The following is a 19,035-nucleotide window of genomic DNA, read 5'->3' as shown; positions in this document are numbered from 1 at the left end:
CGTTTCAGGAACATTTACTTAAAATTTTAATGTTGGCAATGACTCATAGTGAGTTGTTGCTAGGTGATCACTGCATTTCACGACACTTTAAATATATATAATTTTCCTAGGATCATGTTTTGAACTTTTTTTAAATGTAAGGGGCAAAATAGAAAAAATATTGTATTGTACTCGTTTTATAAGCCATTTTGTCGCACTTGTTTGCTTTATAGCACTCGTCGCTGCGCTCCTCGTGCTCTAAAAAACGCGTGCGACAAAATTGTGTCTTATAAAACTCGTAACGTGCCTTCAAATAAAACTATATTTAGAGTAGGCGTTGACTATGTTTTAATTCTGTTAACAGTGTAGATAAGTTTTGTCCCAATTTCATATTAAAATTTTGACATTTGACATTCGTTCTCTTTCCCGTTTTCAAATTGAGTTGTGTTTGTGATTTTATTCGTTTTATTTCTCGTCTTGCGTACAAAAATCAGTTCTTGTCAGAACTAAAGCGAAATCTGCGTCAGTGTTTTACTGTTTTCCGACATTTTTGTGAACAATGGCTTTCATGAACAACATAAAGTCTTCATGGTAATATCTTACTTTCGAAATGGTGTGAAAATCGATGGAGTTTGGCAGTATTCCCTTGCGTTATGTATGGAAGAGTTTGGAGAAGAATTCCCAGACATTGCAGTGGAATATACCTATGCAGTTTCGACAAACTTTAAACATTTCCTTAAAGAATTTCCAAGAAAATGGATCTGTGGGACGAAAACCTGGAAGCGGCAGGCCAAAGAAAAGAACTCTAGAAGTGATTGAAGAGGCGAGACAAGCAATGGAAGAAGCCCCAGGCACTTGAATTGAGCATTTATCACAACAACTTGGTGTCTGTTGGTACCTGTCATTCAATTGTGAAAAAAGATCTTCACCTATTTCCCTACCATCTCACATCTGTTAAAGAATTACATCCAGTTGATCTCCCCCAAAGATTAGAATATTGTCAATGGTTTCTGAATACTTTAGATGTTCACCTTGATAAAACCTTTTACACTGATGAAGCCTACTTCCATCTTAGTGGATATGTCAACTCTCAAAATACAAGAATGTGGAGTTCAGAAAATCCACATTTTTTCATTGAAACACCCCAGTACCCCCAGAAAGTAGGCGTTTGGGCTGCTATTAGCCAACACAGAATTATTGGTCCAATCTTTTTTGAAGGTAACAATTGTAATAATGTTTTAGTAATTAAATAATAATCAATGTTTTTTAGGAAATATCAATGCTGCAAGATACAGAAATGAAATTTTGACTCCATTTTTATAACAACAGAATTATAAGCCGTAATACACCAAACAACTGGCCCCCTAGATCATGTGATTTCTTCTTGTGGCCACACATCAAAAATTCAATTTACACAACACCCATAAATGATTTGGCAGAACTATGAAATAGGATAACACAGAAAATTAATGAAATTAATAATAATCCTATTGTTTTAGAAAATGTAACTAATGCAATTAGACGAAGGACTAGGTTGTGTTTACAAGAACAGGGTGCACATTTTCAACACTTACTCTAAATTATGTATAAAATTGTTCTCCTATTGTGTGAGGTTATGTGCAATACTTAATTTACAATTCTTATTAGTGTTCACAGCAATGTTAATGTTATGTTTTCTTTTATGGTTCAAAGAAATAAATGAATTGATACGACTAACTATTTGTCAATTTGCTTAAGGCGGGTACTTTCAGACTGTCTGTTTAGTTCCATGTTCAGTTTCAGTTTTCATTCAATATAAATACTGAAACCGAATGGAGAATATGAACTAATTGTGTAACATCCCATTTACTTGTTCTCTTTATGTTAACAGTTACTTGACTTTGGTGCTTTTGAAATTTGGCGATCTTATTCGACTTTCCATTCGAATTTGGGGTATTTTTCTCCCGAAGATTAACTAAAATTTGCAGCAATGCCTCACAAACATTTCGAAAGCTGTAACATCATCTTCCGTATATTGGCGAAAAGCCATTAGTTTGCAAATAATTTGTGAATGGAATAATGTTTGGATTATTTATTAATGTGAATTTCAATAATCTGAGATGAATGCACTACAAAAATTGAAAATATTTTCTAACCTAATTTTATTTCGTTAAATGCTTATATATATCGTTGTCTGCGCTGATTTTGTCTACTTCTAGTCTGTGCAATAGAGCAAGGTCGTACGCCGGCCAAACTAAAAACGCTATGAGATGGCGCTATAAACTGAGGAATTGTAGGTCTCTGCAAAATTTTGACCCATCGTTGGAGGTAGATATTATTTTTTTTCGGTCAAAATTATTCATGAAAACTGTTTTTACTGAGATGTTCTGCCATGAACTTTGATTTCTGACATTTTTGACGCGTTTATTTGACGTTTAATGTTAACAGCGAATGTGGAACCTGTGGTGAAAACGACAAACCTCAATTTACAGTTTTCTGTAAGTCCCAGACCCACAGCGCCTCTAGTCTCACCAAAAACGTATTGCACAGACTATAATGAGATCAGCGCAGACAACGATATATACTGTTAAATGTCAGACCAGACGATTCTTATGTCATTTTCTACGCTGTAAAAATGTTGCAAACAATTGAACTTCCATAGGTTGCTCTAAATATAAATTTATTTGAAGGCACGTTATATGTATGTATGTGTATTTGATACCTATACAGGTTTTCAAAGTAATCCGATTTTTATACATTTCCACTAACTTAATATAATATATAATAACTAAAAACTAATCTAAGTAAATAACTAAAACAGTGATTCAAAATCAATAACCAATTAACAAATTAGCAATTATCCCTCCCCACATATTGTCCTTCTCCTCCACTCAACATTCTTCATCCATTCGATCCCTCTTCCATCCTCATTCAACATTTCTTCTCTACTTTCATCTCTCTCTCTCAATTCTACGCATTCATTCAACAAATGTTCTATCGTCTCCTTTTTTTCTCCACACATCCTGCACACTCTAATCCTATCCTCATTCCAATATTTATTCTCTCTCTCCTCATTTCCACACCTAAATCTTGCTATTATCACTCTCTCCTTTCTACTCTCTCTTCCTAGGTACTTTGGTAGTTCATCCGTTATTATTTTTTCATACTTCCCATTGTACCTAGATTCCCTAATTCTCGTTCTTCTTTCCTGCACTTGCACATCTCTGTCTCTCTGCACCAATTCATCTGTCATTGCTCTGCCTCCCTCTCGCATTCTTTCTATCTCCGCCCCTGCATACCCATTTCTTTCGAAATATGCCTCCCTCTCTTTCCATACCCCTTTTCCTATTTCTTTCCTTTTTTCTTTCAGACACTCTTGCAAAATTCTACACTCTCCTCTCTCTATCAACCTCTCCTCAAATCTTATTGCTCTCTTTCCTGCTTCTATTCTTATTCCATCCCTTTTTGTTTCCTCCATCACTATATAGCCCGGTGTCTCTCTATCTACTCCTAGCACCCATTTCAAATATTTTCCTTGCACCCCTTCCAACCCTTCTTGCTCTCTCCATCCCCACGTCAATCATTTTAATTTATGTGCAACGATTTGGAAGGTACGAATTTTCGAAGGGATCCCTGCAATTCGAAATTCTGGTAAAAAAAGCGCCACTGATCAAAAACGATGGCAGATAAATAAAAACGACCTGTATAAATTTGATTCATAATTTAGCATAGAGTTCAAAAATAAAATCAAACTGGGTAGTTTCCATTTAAAAAACATAACTTTAGTGTTTTTATAATATTGGGACACTCTGTATATATACTGCAATATTTTCCGAATATGCAGTAGAAGCGTAGCTATCATCTAGAATAAAGAAAAAGTTGATATCTTTAATAACAAACAAGTTATGGAGCTTTTTCGCAACTCTGGCACATCCTGTATAATGCAAGAAGTAAAATAAATATTCCTGCACTAATTTTACCATTTTGATTATAGGTTAATCTGTAATTTCATTAAAAAAAAGACAGTATCTTTGCTGTTAATAAATTTTAAAGCTGTTGCAACATGGCAACTAAGTATAATATACTATAGAGTGAATTTTCGAACTTGAGTCAAGTCAGAAAGTAACAAAAATGATCATTAATGTCATTTTTGATAATAATAATAATTAAAAACTATACGTCTAAAACCGAATTCGAATTATAATTTTTTGTTTGGTATTCAACGTAGATTCGCGTGACATAAATACAGGATATTTCACGAGTGATAATGAGCCCGGCGGAATTGAAAATGCATTCCACAAGACATTTCTAATCCAAAGTTAACGTGGATATTTTAAATATCTTATTGTTGTAAAATAAAAAATGAATCTATGATGACTTTGGTTCCAATAATTTGATTTTTATGTAAATTAAAAAAATAAAAAAAATAAAACGAAAAAATATACCCAACAATATGAATACACATCATGGAGGTAGTATTAATAATACTACCTCCATGATACACATACACACATAGAGTGTTTAAACACATGATCTCTTTGTTCCAGCCTTTGCAACTCTTCCGGAGACATACAAACACTTTTTTTTTTAATGATTTATTATTCAGTATAGCATATTGCCTCATGTACTGTAAAGTTTTGGCGGTAGTTTGGAAACACCCTGTATAAGTTCATTCTTTTTTACTAGTTTTGCTTTTTTCAGATATGTTTATATTTAATAGATTTGGTTACAAATTTTATTTTGTGAACGGATTATTTTGGGGCAAAACTTTCTCTAGGTGGCAAGACAAATTCATAAGGGTCTTGTCCGCCTTCCGCTATCCATGCTGTTCCCGTTTTGGCATTTTTGACGATTTTGATCATGGCAAGAGCAACGCTTTCAGTACTAAAATCAATAATTTGTTACAACGAATAACAATAATTTGATTATACATACTCTTGTGATGGAAAATCTCCGACTTGTTCCTCAAACAGTTTTTGATATGCAGGTCCGAGGGTGCTACTATACACTCCCGCCATTAACGGGGTCTGCGTAACTCCGGGACACAAAGCTAACACTCTTATTTTGGTTCGTTTATGATGAGCCTCGTCACCAAAAGCTTTAGTCATTCCTAACACGGCAAATTTAGTACCAGTGTATATAGGCATCATGCAAAATGGTGTAGTACCAGCTACAGAAGAAATATTGACAATAACACCTTCAGGACCTGACTTGTATTTAGGTATGTAATTTTCTAGACCCAAAAGAACTCCGTGAACCACTCCTTTCTGTAAAAAATATGTTATAAACTTCATAACCCACTGTTAATTACGTATTTTTCTATTATGTGTGTATTTCTGACCTATATTGATAACAACCAAACAGATAATTTTTACTTACTACATTGACATCAATTTCTCTGTCAAAGGTATGATCATTGGCGATACCAGCATTATTAATAAGAATGTCCAGATTTTTAAATATTTCAATTGTTTTCTTAAAAGCCTCTGCAAGAAAAAATGCATGTTTTAGGCCCGGTTTATTCACCTTCAAGTAAATTAATCTTCTAATCACTTTTTGTGCCAAGTGCAAACACAGCACGCGTGCTTGACAAATACAATATATAACAACCGTTTCTAACAATTGTATGCATGGCATGAGTGACATGTGCCAGCACACACACTTGCAAGCTGCAATCTTTCGTGCCAGCATACGTCAGTTCAAAACGTCATCAAACTGACAAATAATACTTAGAAACCTTAAAAACTAGTCTAGCATAAGAAGTACATTTAAAAATTAATATTATGTCGCACGAAAATGAAATTGTACTACTAGGAAGTCTTGCCTGCTTGGTCAAACTGCGAGAAGATTTAAAAATACGTAAAAAAAGAAAAACTAAAAAGTTTGGAGTACATTCTATATTTTTAAAAAGGAAAATGTATGGGGATTATGACAATTTGTTACAAGAACTCCGGTTGAGTGATCACTATCGGTTTCAAAATTTTGTTAGGATGACACCCGCTTCTTTTGATAAACTCTTGGCTATCGTGGGACCGGCATTATGTAAGAATTCTGCACGAGAACCTATTTCTCCAGGTTGCAGGTACTAACTATGCTATCCCGTTGATAATATCATAAATAGTACTTACTCTTATAATTTTATTCACAGATTAGCAATAACATTAAGATTTTTGGCTACCGGAGATTCATACAAAAGTCTTTTCTATTCGTTCAGGGTAGGAGTAACAACTGTCTGCAACATAATACGTGAAACGTGTTCTGAACTCTGGAGCAATCTATTAGAGCGTGTATTAAAAGTACCCACACAAGGCGAATTATAAAAAATTTCTAAAAATTTTGGAACAAAATGGTCTTTACCTAATTGTGTTGGTGCTATAGACGGAAAACACATAATAATTCAAGCACCATATAACTCAGGATCTCTCTTTTTCAATTATAAAAAAACATTTAGCATTGTGCTCTTGGCAGTGTGTGATGACAAATACTTTTTTACGTATGTAGACATAGGTGCTCATGGTTCAGAAAGTGATGGTGGAGTCTTAAATAAATCAACTTTTGGTAGAAAGTTGCTGGATAACAGTCTAAATTTGCCGCCACCACATGAACTTCCAAATTCAAGAGATGGTATGGAAATTCCTATGTTTTTTGTTGGTGATGAAGCCTTTCCGTTAAGAGTAAATTTAATGAGGCCCTTCAGTAAACCACGAATAGGCGCCCTAAATGAAGAAGAAAAAATTTTCAACTACCGATTGTCTAGGGCAAGAAGAATGATTGAAAATACATTTGGTATTATGGTAGCTCGATTTAGAGTTTTTCATAGAGTTATCAACGCTGCACCAGCTACCATAGATAAGATAGTTAAAGCAGCTGTATGTGTTCACAATTTTATAAGAAGTGAAGGAAATCAATTGTACTTCCAAAAAGAAGATGTAGATCGAGACATAAATGGAGTTTTTTTGCCAGGACGATGGCGAAATGAAGTTCCTCAAGATGGACTTGGTTTAACTAATCTCACATTACGACTGGGAGCAAGAAATGCAGCTTCAGAAGCTTTAAATATGAGGAATTACATCAAAGCATACGTCAATGGTCCGGGTGCATACTTAGCACCATGGCAGTACGATAACATTAATAGACTAAATTAAAGTTACTTATAATTTTATTTTCCATAAGTTTTTAGTTATTATTGTTTCTATGTCGAAGGTTTTTTTTAAACGTAATTAAGTGAATATTTAAATTTTCCATGAAACTATCTGCATCTTCACTTCTCATATCTTTTAATTCTAATGCCAAATACTGACAAAATTGGTCATACTTATTTGCTTTGTTTCTATCGGCAAGATTTTTAATAGTATTTGAAATGTCCAATAAAACAGTGTCCATCTGACTTGTAGTCTCAGAAATTTTTCGTCGTTTTCTGCATACAGGCGTTTCAACTGCTGAAGAACCGGTAGCTTCTGCCGATTGTTGTTCTTCCATGATCTCGCATTCTGGTGAATTTTGAGTTAAATCTTGGTATGTCATTGATTCATCTGGATTTACACTATGATTTTCCACATCATTATTTAATATTAATATATTTTCCGAATAATTATTAGACGTGTGTCTGTGCTCTTTCGTGTCATACATGAATTTAAAAAAACTCAGTAGTGGCCAAATTGGTCTGGTCGAAGATGAATTCCCACTTCTAAAATTTTTTTCTTCAATTTGTACCTCTCTTCTATACTTTTCGCGTAAAGCCTTGAATCTTGCTTTTACTGCCTCAACTGAACATAAATGTTATAAAGATACAAAATCGTTCAAAGAGATTTTGTTACCTACCGCTTGTACTTAACGATCGGGCAACATTTTGCCAACTATTCTCCTTTTGTAGTAAGGACTTATATCCTTTATGAGCTTTGTCATACAAAGGCTTATGATTAGCCACACATTGTAGCAAAAATTCATCATTAATATAACTTGAATGATGATTTAAACTATTTTCTGCCATTTTAATGACGTTTTAATTTGACGTGTGCTTTCGTGTCAAGTGTTTTATTAAAAATGGGTGAAACACGGTAGTTGGCACGTGCTGTGTTTGCACTTGGCACGAAAAGTGATTAGAAACGTACCTTAAAGTTACTTGAAGGTGAATAAACCGGGCCTTAATATTAAATTACTTTTGTTTAAGGAGTTTTTTTGATCAAAATGGTACGTATGTACTATTGGGAGCACAGAATTTCGGGCAGACTTGAAATTTGACTGATATAAAATGTGAAATAGACTTTAGGTGCTAGACGTATTAATAACCTCATTTTAATATCTACTATTGCCTCATATCATTTTGCAAATTGCATTCGTCATTTCTGAAAACCTGCAAGTGCTTAGATGTGATTTTCTGAAAACTAAACCGTCTTTTTTATTAAACTTTGGAAATCAATAACTAAAATGTAAAATAATTGTGCATAATTGTGACAGTTTATTTTGAAGTTCCTTCAAAATTAATTATTATGACACTTATGACAATAAAGCTTAGACTACATTGGGTTTTTTAAATGACATGTAAATTGCTGCCCGAAATTCCATGCTCGCAATAGTACAGGGTTATTCTAAATGATTGTAGTCGAAGTAGGCGTGAAAACTGAATGTAAAATTTATGGTTGCCGCTCCACATAAAAAAATCATCAAAATGATGTGTTAAATTAGGTGCAAAACAACTCAATATTTTTAAAATTGATTGTAGAACAACTCAATCTTTCTGGATTCAATCGTTAATTTAACAAAAATAAATAAAATACTCATCAGTCATCACCGCACTTTTTACCTAAAAAATGACAGTGACAGCGACACAACTGACAGTTCACATGAAAGCGGCAAAAACGTAATAACATGGGCATGGCCTACTTCGACTACAATCATTTAGAATAACCCTGTACATATAAAAATGTTCGAACCAATTTTTCTCGAAATTACGTTTTTTAAAATGTGTGACTTACGAGTATTTCAATATTACTCAACGGATTGACTGCAAATTTGGTGTATACTTTATTTTAGATAAAGAAAACTAAAACACAATAGTAATTTTCTTTTTCTTTGATACCAGGTCTAGCCAGACTTGTACTGATAAAAAAAATTTATGTAAAGGATAAAATATTCCATCCTAGACTAGAAAACCTTCTTAAAGGAATTAATTAGAATTTTTTTTAAGTCAACAAACCTAACGTTTCCTTACAAATATCGTTTTTTTTTAATTTCACATCTAGCCGGCTATGATGAGTGGATTATATTGTAATACAAAGTGTCTATAAAAGAACGTATATCAAGAGTCCTCTGGAATTCGAATTATGCTTTTAAGAGGATGTTGGACAGAAATTAATTTACATCTGCGTCTTAAATTAAGCCTTTTGCGTTATAGGTTTATCCTCCGCAAATATTCTTTTTTAATAATAATAATAATAATAATATAATATGCTACAGAGCGGCAAAAATCGAATATTATTATAAAAATTTGTTAAACCAGTCCTAGACTGTGTAACATATTTTTATAATAATATTCGATTTTTGCCGCTCTGTAGCATATTATATTATTGTACCTATCTAGTACCAAATACAAAAACAAAGGTTAAGTAAGACCATTAATGACAGGTTTTTAAGAAAGACTGTTGTAAGATATTAATCGAAGAAAATCACAAACAAAACAACTAAGACGTCAAAATCACAACTGACGCTAAGATTTAATAATTTTACATTTAACTGTTGACACCTGATTTGATGGGTCGACATATCGTGCGATCAACAATTATTTAGATCAAATGTATGTCCACACATGAATACATGATCTGCTATGCATGGAAGTTGTATTTTTGATTGCATATACTTGTTTCAATTTAGATTTGGAAATTTTTGCCGAAACTCGGCCAAACAGACAACAGCGTTGTCCATTCTCCGTTATTGAAAACACCATTACGAAAGTAATTAATAACTAATAATCAATGATGAATCTTTTATGTTCTGCAGTAAAAACCGTTTTTGGGTTAAACTTTTATTAGTAGTGACAGTCGTTTGAGGTTTATTAGCTAAGGGGGAGATTCACGAAACTTTGCAAATTTGCAAATCATTAAAGAAACGGCAAATATAATACTTCAACAATGTCGGTTGCAGGGTTTTGAATTTGCAACGCCTTATCGAGTCTTACTGAGTTTCGTGAATGACCCCCTTAGTTAGTAAAGATATGAAAAATCTGACACTGGCAAAGTCGTAGCCGCCCTTTATTTTAGTACGTAATTGTTGTTCGCACGGTAGTTCGACACAAAGCCTCGCAATTCCACATGACTCTTGATATACCTACTCGTATGTTCTTTGTATAAAATAATAATGTAATCTTAAAATAATTAAGATTTACGAATAAAAACACTTGTCAACAACAAGTTGAACTGAAAATATCGCATGCACTGCAAACCCATACCTTCATAATTTTGCATATTGGTTACGTCTGTTTGTACGAAAACAACTTTATTTGGTCCAAATTCATCCTGAAGTTCCTTTACTGCTTTTTGTCCAGCATCTTTGTTCACCTCGGCTAAAGTGACACCCTAAATAATGACTTTAAATCGTTTGGTGAATTAATAAACAATTAACTTACCTTTAAACCGTTCCTTAATAATTCTTTGGCACATCTTAGTCCAATTCCTGAACCTCCTCCAGAAATTAACGCTACTTTACCTTTTATTTCAAAAGACATTTTAACGGCAAACTTGCAACCTTTATTTATAGTAGAAGAATGAATAACATGTTTATCTGGCTTGACAAGAAAAAAATACTTCAGCTACTTACCGAATAGAAGCAAAATATAAAAAATATGTTAAGTTATCTCCACTTTATATTTTCAAACCATAAACATTCTTATCTTTAAAAATTGACAATTAAGTGATAAAGAAGAAACTAGGCACTTTTTTTTTAATAGTTTAACCTTCGGTTCATCTTCGTATATTATTTTTTTTTTCTTTATTAATAGGAATATTCCGTCAGACCGATTGGTAAATAAATACAGTAAACAAAATGTTAAAAACACTAATCAAAAAACCAACAATCATAGATTAATGTAGCTATCCAGTTTCACAGTATCACAACACAACAAAGCTTTCATCAATTCTTACGCGTCTGTATTTATACACTTTTTCCACTTCCAGATGCAAAAACCATTAATATCAAGGCTGTCTCAAGTAAATGAAGATCGCCTTGTTAATATGCAATATACAAGTTTGATTCACTTTTTTTTTGTTTATTGAAGTAACACGATTGCCAATGAATTTTACAATTAATGACTGAAACTTGAATCATGACAGTGTACACGGTACACCTATAATAACACAGCCTTGCCACGATGATTTACAATAAACAGAGAACAATTTGTACAGAAATTTAGCATTTATTTTTAAATCTCAAATCGGCTACTTCAGGAAATCTAATTTCATAAGGTTTACTGTTATTTTCCACAACCCAAACCGACCCAGATAAAGCATCACACAAAACATCCAACGTTGCCAAAGCGACATTTTCAGGTTTTTGCAAAGTACATCCTCCCGACTCTTCTTTGAATTCCTTTCTAAAGTTATCATTTATCGCATGGTAAGGTGCTTGTTTTAATAACTTGGTGTTCGTCAAGCCGGGACACAAAGCTGTCACCTTTACGCCAGTTCGATCAAAGTGGTTAACGCTACCTATTGCTCGTGTAAACCCCACAATGCCAAATTGGGTTAATGTGTGGATGGGATATCCAGAGGATGGAATCAGACCCATGATGGAAGCCATATTGATGATAGTTCCACCTTGGCCAAAAGAAGTCTTAGACATGTACTGCATACCCAACAGAGTCCCGATTATTGTACTTGACTAAAAAAAATATGTATTTTTATATTCTATCCTAATTTTTTACGTTACTCTACCAGATTGGTGTTAACTTGACATTCCCAGTTGACGTCATTCATTATGCCAGCGTTGTTGATGACAATATTAACTCCTTCAAAGTGTTTTATCGTTTCTTTAAAGACTCCTACAATGAAGCGATTGGCTTTTTAAATTAATTTAGACATTAAAAAAATTAGAATCATGAAGAATGCCTACTTTAACCTGTTTGTGTTTTTAGATGTATTCTTCATTTAGAAAGAAACATTCCCAATTGGGGGATGTGTTCATAAGAAATTGTAGCTGTATGCGGAAGCCTCAGATCATGTCCAGATAATATGCAAAATATGTATTAGCGTTAGTGCGTTAGTGGATTATACAGGGTTATTCACGAGAGGGGTATTTCTGAATTTCTTTTTACCGCAACCCATTATACACATTGCAACAATATCTTGATTTCAAATTTTGAAAATTATTATTTATAACTGAATCCACGATGGCCCTTAGTTCTGTCTCTTTGACGTTAAAGCAAAAAATCTCTGTCAATTCGAAATAGTAGTTTGTTTAACAAGCTTGTGTGTAAATTGGGTTCACGAGTGCCAAAAAAGACTCAATTTACACAAGAACGAGTTGAATACAACGTCACTGTCAGAATTTGAGAATTTTCTCATATGTGAACGGATTTTGATAAATGTCGCAAGTTGTCAAAACGAAACGTCAAGCTAATTTTAAAGATATTAAGCGATTTGAAGCCTTCAAGGGGCTCGTCGAACAAAAAAATGTTGTATTCAACTAAAAGGCTCGTTTCACTCGCGTTTAAAACTGGCCCACTCATGCCAAAAAAGTCCAATTTACACAGGAACTCGTTAAAATAAACTACTATTTTTTGTTCGACGAACCCTTTGAAGGCTGCAAATCGCATAAAATCTTTAAAATTAGCTTGACGTTTCGTTCTGACAAGTTGTAACATTTATCAAAATCCGCTCACACTGGAAAAATTTCTCAAATTCTGACAGTGTCGAACAAAAAAATGAATGTGTTTTTACAATAACGACGAAAAAACTGACATGTTCCTCATTTATGGAGAGTGTGGAAAGAATTCTGTCGCTGCTGCGGATGTTTAGAAGCCGATGGTAGACACTTCGAACACCTTTTACATTAACTTAATTTGTTAATTTATGTATTGAATTTTGATTAAATACAGGTTATTTGCCAATCTGACATTTCTCATAAATCTATCCAACTTACTTTGATTTCTAATTTAAAAGAAATAACACATTTAATTTAGTAGTTACTGCCATTGGTATTGTTGGATGCGGATAAAAATTCAGAAGTACCCCTCTCGTGAATTGCATTGGGTGATAAGTATGGCAACTATGTACGAAAATTTATGTGGCAACTGTAGGATAGAGTTGACATTTCTTTGACGGTTCATAGTCGCGCAATTTTGAAAATTGCCAAATCAACGTGCAATGGTATAAAAAAAATCAAATGCACACTTATGAAATGCCATACAAATGTCAACTGTACGGACTGTACCCCACCCACACAGTTGCCACATAAATTTTCGTACATAGTTGCCATATTTATCCACAATCATTTTGAATCACCCAATACAACGCTATCAAAATAAAAAGAATACCTACTTGGAAACTGGCCAGTTTTACAAGATAAAATGATTACATTTAACAAAATGATCACGAGGGGAATTGATAAAGTGCTCAAAAAAAAAATAATTATTGCACCATGCACATGGAATGAAAAATACAAATATCACAAAAGTTATTTCTATTTAATTGAAGTCGAACTGTGTAATCCATTAGAAGCCAACATTCTGCATGTTGTTAAAAAATGTTTTTAATGTCGTTTCAAGTTAAAAAATCCGGTCAGTGACAATTACGAGACAAAAAACACCAGTACTTTTCAATTGTTTCATTGTCAACAGACTCAGCCATTATTGATCATGCTGTATATAAATGTGTTTATAAAAAATACTTACTATCAAACGGTTTGGATTGAGACATATCTCCATCAAAAAATAAAATTTTGTTTTCGCCAAATTCGCTAGACAATTGCCTTATTGATTCCTGTCCTTTGTCCTTGCTGTTGTCAGCTATGGCGATTCCAGAAACTCCAGACTTGAGAAGAACTTTGGCTATCGCCAGACCTATTCCTTCTGCCCCACCTGTTATAATAGCAATTTTGTCGTCCAAGCTAATGGACCTCGTCTAAAGAGATACAGTATAACACAAATATTAAAATATTACTTGGTCTATGCCCACCTGTGAAAATTCCTTGCTTAAGGTTTTCTTAATATACTTTTTGTCACTGAATCTTCGACGTAATATAAAGCGCCTAAAACTTGAATGTTTTTACGATCACGTTACAAAAATATCTGTTTATAACTCACAACCGCAAAAAATTTTTCGTAGATTCCCTAAAAATTAGAGCCATATCTTAATATTAACAATTTATAATTTGACATTTGCCTTATATATAATTGACACAAGAAAAAGGATGTCTAGATAGATGTTTTTTATTATAACAACTGTGATTCTAAAACCCGGTATGTTTTCCATTTGGGAATATTTAAAGAGTACAATTTAGATCCATCGACCACCCAAACGCTGCCCGACGATCCATATTTTAAGACATGAAGGGCTGACAAGGCACAAGCATCAGCTTTTTGTCTCTTAACCTTACATAACAATATTTTCAACTGCTTGCCCATCCGTTCGTTTAATGCTCTTTGGTCGGCATCTTTTATGAAGTTCGTGCGGGTGATTCCAGGACAAAGAGTAACAACACGAATTCCTGAACTTTTAAAATTTATTTCATGTCCGAAACTTCTCGACAGTCCTATGACGCCGTGATGACCTGCCGACAGAGTTGGTGCGGGGTAGAACGGTTTGATGCCGTGTATTCCCGAAAAATTGAGAATGACACCACCGGTACCAGCTTCTTCTTTGCTCATTATTTTGTGAGCCTCCAACATGCTGTGAATTGTTCCCACCTGCAGGATCGTTTTCAGTCTGACACATTTCTCATTACCGCTGTACTTACAAGGTTGGTCATTATTTCCTTTTCCCAATTGCAGCCGTCGAAGATGCCGGCAGCGTTGATGACTATATCGAGCTGTCCAAACTCTTTCATGACTTTTGTGTAACAATCTTCAATGAAAATCGTATTTGTTTATTTGTCTTTTAGTGATCCTTTTTAACTTACCATTGACTTGAACTTTTGATTGGACATCACAATTTACGAAAATCGCTTTACTTTTTCCGTAAGTACAATTTAAAGCGTGTACAGAGTCACGTCCCCTGGAATTGTCAATACCAACCAGAGCAATGTTCTTTGCATTTTCTGACAACAGTTCATGTGCTATAGCCAATCCGATGCCATCGGCACCGCCGGTGATTAAAGCCACTTTGCAGTTAAAATCTATCAGGGGTTTTGGTTTTCCTGTACTAAAAGAGGTAATGTATACAGAAGAAACTGATTATTTAAAATATATATACCAAACAATTTTGACCTGGTTACGAGCTTGCCTGTGATGAAATCTTCCATGAGATGAAATTTGTAACAATTTGAATATTTTCTTCAAGTTATTAGTTAAAAATATATTAATCATGATTTTGCAGAATTATTTTACCAAAAGATGAATAAATGACATTTTAAAGACATTTATGACATTAGTCAATGCAACATTATTGTAATGTTGTGCACTTATAAAGTAGTAAGCTTTGCACCAACCTAACAAAGGCAACACTGTTTAATAGATTGATCCAGTGAATAAATAGAACAAGAAATCAAAATTTTGACTCAAAAAGAAGCTTAATTTGTAAAGTATATTAGGCATGTGTAATTTTTAAATAGTGTTTTTAAAAACTGAAGTGACATTGATCAAAATACCAAGCCAAAACATGTGCAGTCATATTCAAATAAATCTGGGACAATTGTTGTAACGTAATTAATTTTACTTGTGCATATAAATCTGGGGCAACTTCTTTTTTGAGTTTTAAATGTGACTTCGAGCAATTAATTAATTAATATTTTATAAAAAAAAAATATTTTGGCTAAAATTAACACAAAGAAACAATGCAATGCAAATAATAGGTCAAATGAAGTCCTGGACTGAGAAGGCTTTGGAAAAAATAAACCGTTTAGAACAGTGTAAAGTTCGATTTCCTGCCGTTTAACACAAATGGCATTTGTTTTTGTTTAATCGGGACATAATTGAACATATTTGTTTTCAGCAAAGGATGCCCTTAGATATTTGCTTCGAGAATAGGAATCGTTAAGGTATTCTCTTTTTAATGTAAAATATTGCAAAGAAACAAAAAAAAAAGAAATATTGCTTAGGGTCTAAATTTCAGGTTAGCTGGTAACATGCTCTAATTAATTTACGTTTTAAAAAAGCACAACAATAATTGACGGTTTCTAACGCCTTCTCAGCCCAGCATTTCGTTTGAATGCGCGATATTTAACACAAGATAATTATTGATATTAATAAAACAACGTACCTAATAAGAAAGAAAATTAATGTTTTATTGAATCACCATTTTTTCTAAATAACATCTTCCAGTCTTCTTGCCATGGAATGAATTAAAGGAGTACGGGGTCATTATAAATGATTGTCTCATCGCAGTAGGCTTTGATGACGTACCGGGTGTCCCATCACTTGTGTCCCGTAGGAAAATGACTTTAAAACTAAATTATATTTATATGAAGGTATTATAGATGCATAAATACTGTTCACCGCCACAAAAATTGGGTATTACTTTTTTGCTAAAATTAATGACCTAGGTGCAGCAGGCAAAAAACTATCACTTTAAAAATTAAATTTTGTTCGCTGCAGTTTAAATTTAGTATACTTTATGAAAAAATGATAGAGAAATAAAATCCGTAATTAGAATTTAATTAAAATGATTTGATGTAAAGATATTTGGTTAAATTAATTTGGGCCGTTCTACTTTATGAAAATTTATTGCAGACGAAGATTTATGAGGGGTTGCAGTGTGTTTGACGACGTAACAAAGGCAGGTACCGCTGGAACCCTCTTGAATGGTCTTCGTACCATAAATTGCGGACAAGAATAATACCCACAAATTTAACTTTGTCTTCCATAAATTTTTATAAAGTAGAAGGACCCAAATTAAATTAACCAAATATCTTTACATCAAAACATTTTAATTAAATTCTAATTACGGATTTTATTTCTCTATAACTATTTCATAACGTATACTAAATTTGAACCGCATCGAACAAAGTTTAATTTTTAAAGTGATTGTTTTTTGCCCGCTGCACCTAGGTAATTAATTTTAACAAAAAAGTAATACCCAACTTTTGTGGCGGTGAACAGTATTTATGCATCTATAATATTTTCATATAAATATAATTTAGTTTTAAAGTCATTTTCCTACGGGACACAAGTGATGGGACACCCGGTACTTGAATGTACCGCAAGCTTTATAACATGAGTGAGAGTAGCATCGCTGATAGGTAGCGCTGCTGGCGGTAGTGTAAATTTGTCTACTTATAATTGTCCGTTTACTCTAAGGTTATATTGGGGCCGTAGAATTATCCCATTGTGTAAAAGTTGATTTTTCTACAATAGAAAACATTTTGTGATTGTAAACAGCAGGTAAACCCGGCTGGTTGTTTCATTCGAGTGGGACTGAGGCAAATTTGTCGAAATATGAATTCCAATTTATAAATTTTCGTTTTTAGAGATTATGTTGAAAAATAAGCTATGAAGGTCTAGTCACAAGGGGGTGTTCTAATCCTATTAAAAAGACCAGTGAATTAACCAGGGTACCATATACTTCGGTTCAGAAAATAATAAAACTAAACATTCTCCCTTAAACCGGACCTTGTACATCCACCCAACAGCTTTTAAAATTTGATTTATTGCAGGGGCGCGTGGCTTCTGAAACCCACACAAGAGGGCAGCTTATTAGGAGGTAACTACTTTTACGGCCCCAATATAACCTTAGAGTAAACGGACAATTATACTAATTTGTCTAACGTTGCGAAGCTAGCGGCAAATCCCAAATTTGTGTGTGTTTTCAACGCCAACTGCGATGTGACAATCATTTATAATGACCCTGTAGATTTCTTGTTGGACAGTCCTGTTCCAGTCTTCTTTTTGAAGGTCCTGTCGTCTTCCCACCCGCAAACACATATTTAACACAAAATAATTAAACCAGCAGCGGTCGCAACCCCCTCAATTCCTCAGGTCGCCGAAAGACGACCTCAGGTCACATCGTTCCGTCTGAATTCCGAATCTTCGGGAACAGAGCCATTTTGTTCGAGGCCTCAGTTTCTTTTGGGGGAAGATAATTTTGGTAATTGTTCACTTTAACTACTTCTGGAATTTTCGCGTTTTTTCACAGCCTCAGGACGTCCTCCTACATCGTTTCCCACCAGTCAAACCTTGTTCAAATGAAAATTTTCCTTACCCTTTAGTTATACTAAGACTTGGCGCGACCTTGACGCGACCTTGAAACACAACAAGAGAGAAAAAAAGGCATTTGCACAAGGTTTGAATGGTGGGACACGATCTAGGAGGACGCCCTGAGGCTGTCTAGCCAGAAAAAAAACGAAAATTCCAGAAGTAGTTAAAGTGAACATAATTTTTTTGATTATTTCATTAATACTCTTTTCATTGTATAGCAGATATTTTAGATTTACTTTAGTAGTTTGTAGCCAACGTATCTTTTGTTTTTTTTTAAATATGTATGTTTATAAGGTCAATTAGTTGTGTGTTGTCAAATTATCGTTAATCAATTATATAGTTAATCTTGTACGTATTAGAAAAATCTTTTCGTTTGTGAATCCGACCCCAACAACTTCCGAGACGTGTTGTTGAGTTGCGATACCATTTGTTTTGCGGTTGCACCGAAAGCTTGTACAAGTATCCTCGGCGACTAACCCGGGTCACAACGGGAGTTTTATTTTAATTATTATCTACGATCGCGTAAAAAGTAGGCACTTTTTGCACTAAAAATCGTTGTCAATGTTGACGTTTAGAGAAACTGACGGAATCGTTCTCTAATAGTTATTTTTTCACGATCGGGAGTAGAAATCAACTTTTCGGATGTCAACATCGTGACAGAAGTAGAGCATTTTCTCCCTAGGGAGCAAATATGCTCCCTAGGGAGTTTTCATTTTTTTGACAGTTGTGACAAAAAT

At 33.9% G+C, this 19,035-nt stretch overlaps 2 protein-coding genes across 3 annotated transcripts; both read right to left on the bottom strand.

Annotated features, from left to right (window-relative positions):
- Window positions 1-4,622: 4,622 nt before the first annotated feature.
- Window positions 4,623-11,084, bottom strand: LOC138127113 (15-hydroxyprostaglandin dehydrogenase [NAD(+)]-like). Of its 2 annotated transcripts, XM_069042982.1 has the most exons (6): window positions 10,771-11,084; window positions 10,580-10,698; window positions 10,403-10,529; window positions 5,338-5,444; window positions 4,894-5,225; window positions 4,623-4,842 (listed from the first exon to the last, which is right to left on the bottom strand). In XM_069042982.1, the coding sequence occupies exons 2-6, from the start codon at window positions 10,676-10,678 to the stop codon at window positions 4,710-4,712; spliced, it is 798 nt and encodes a 265-aa protein (XP_068899083.1). In that variant the 5' UTR covers window positions 10,679-10,698; window positions 10,771-11,084; the 3' UTR covers window positions 4,623-4,709. The 2 variants fall into 2 exon arrangements, with proteins under 2 accessions (XP_068899083.1, XP_068899079.1); XM_069042978.1 differs by having other exon boundaries at window positions 10,580-11,084.
- Window positions 11,085-11,345: 261 nt separating this feature from the next.
- LOC138137723 (uncharacterized) lies at window positions 11,346-15,556 on the bottom strand. The gene is made up of 9 exons (XM_069057254.1): window positions 15,360-15,556; window positions 15,067-15,308; window positions 14,905-15,011; window positions 14,383-14,854; window positions 14,252-14,297; window positions 14,124-14,196; window positions 13,841-14,069; window positions 11,883-11,989; window positions 11,346-11,829 (listed from the first exon to the last, which is right to left on the bottom strand). The coding sequence occupies exons 1-9, from the start codon at window positions 15,470-15,472 to the stop codon at window positions 11,359-11,361; spliced, it is 1,860 nt and encodes a 619-aa protein (XP_068913355.1). The 5' UTR covers window positions 15,473-15,556; the 3' UTR covers window positions 11,346-11,358.
- Between the last annotated feature and the right edge of the window lie 3,479 nt (window positions 15,557-19,035).

This window comes from Tenebrio molitor, chromosome 1 (genome assembly GCF_963966145.1).
Source record: "Tenebrio molitor chromosome 1, icTenMoli1.1, whole genome shotgun sequence".
NCBI lineage: Eukaryota > Metazoa > Arthropoda > Insecta > Coleoptera > Tenebrionidae > Tenebrio > Tenebrio molitor.
The sequence above is the reverse complement of the archived record's forward strand: the minus strand, read 5'-3'. Positions and strand labels throughout refer to the sequence as shown.

Coding starts and splice junctions, on each gene's coding strand:
- LOC138127113 (XM_069042978.1), bottom strand. CDS start 10,678: ATGTCTTTTGAAATAAAAGGTAAAGTAGCGTTAATTTCTGGAGGAGGT. Junction 5,445..10,402: donor CAATATGCAAAATTATGAAG/GTATGGGTTTGC, acceptor TTTTTCTTGCAG/AGGCTTTTAAGAAAACAATT. Junction 4,843..4,893: donor GGAGATTTTCCATCACAAGA/GTATGTATAATC, acceptor TATTGATTTTAG/TACTGAAAGCGTTGCTCTTG.
- LOC138137723 (XM_069057254.1), bottom strand. CDS start 15,472: ATGATTAATATATTTTTAACTAATAACTTGAAGAAAATATTCAAATTG. Junction 15,012..15,066: donor ATCAAAAGTTCAAGTCAATG/GTAAGTTAAAAA, acceptor TTTTCATTGAAG/ATTGTTACACAAAAGTCATG. Junction 14,070..14,123: donor TAAGCAAGGAATTTTCACAG/GTGGGCATAGAC, acceptor GTATCTCTTTAG/ACGAGGTCCATTAGCTTGGA.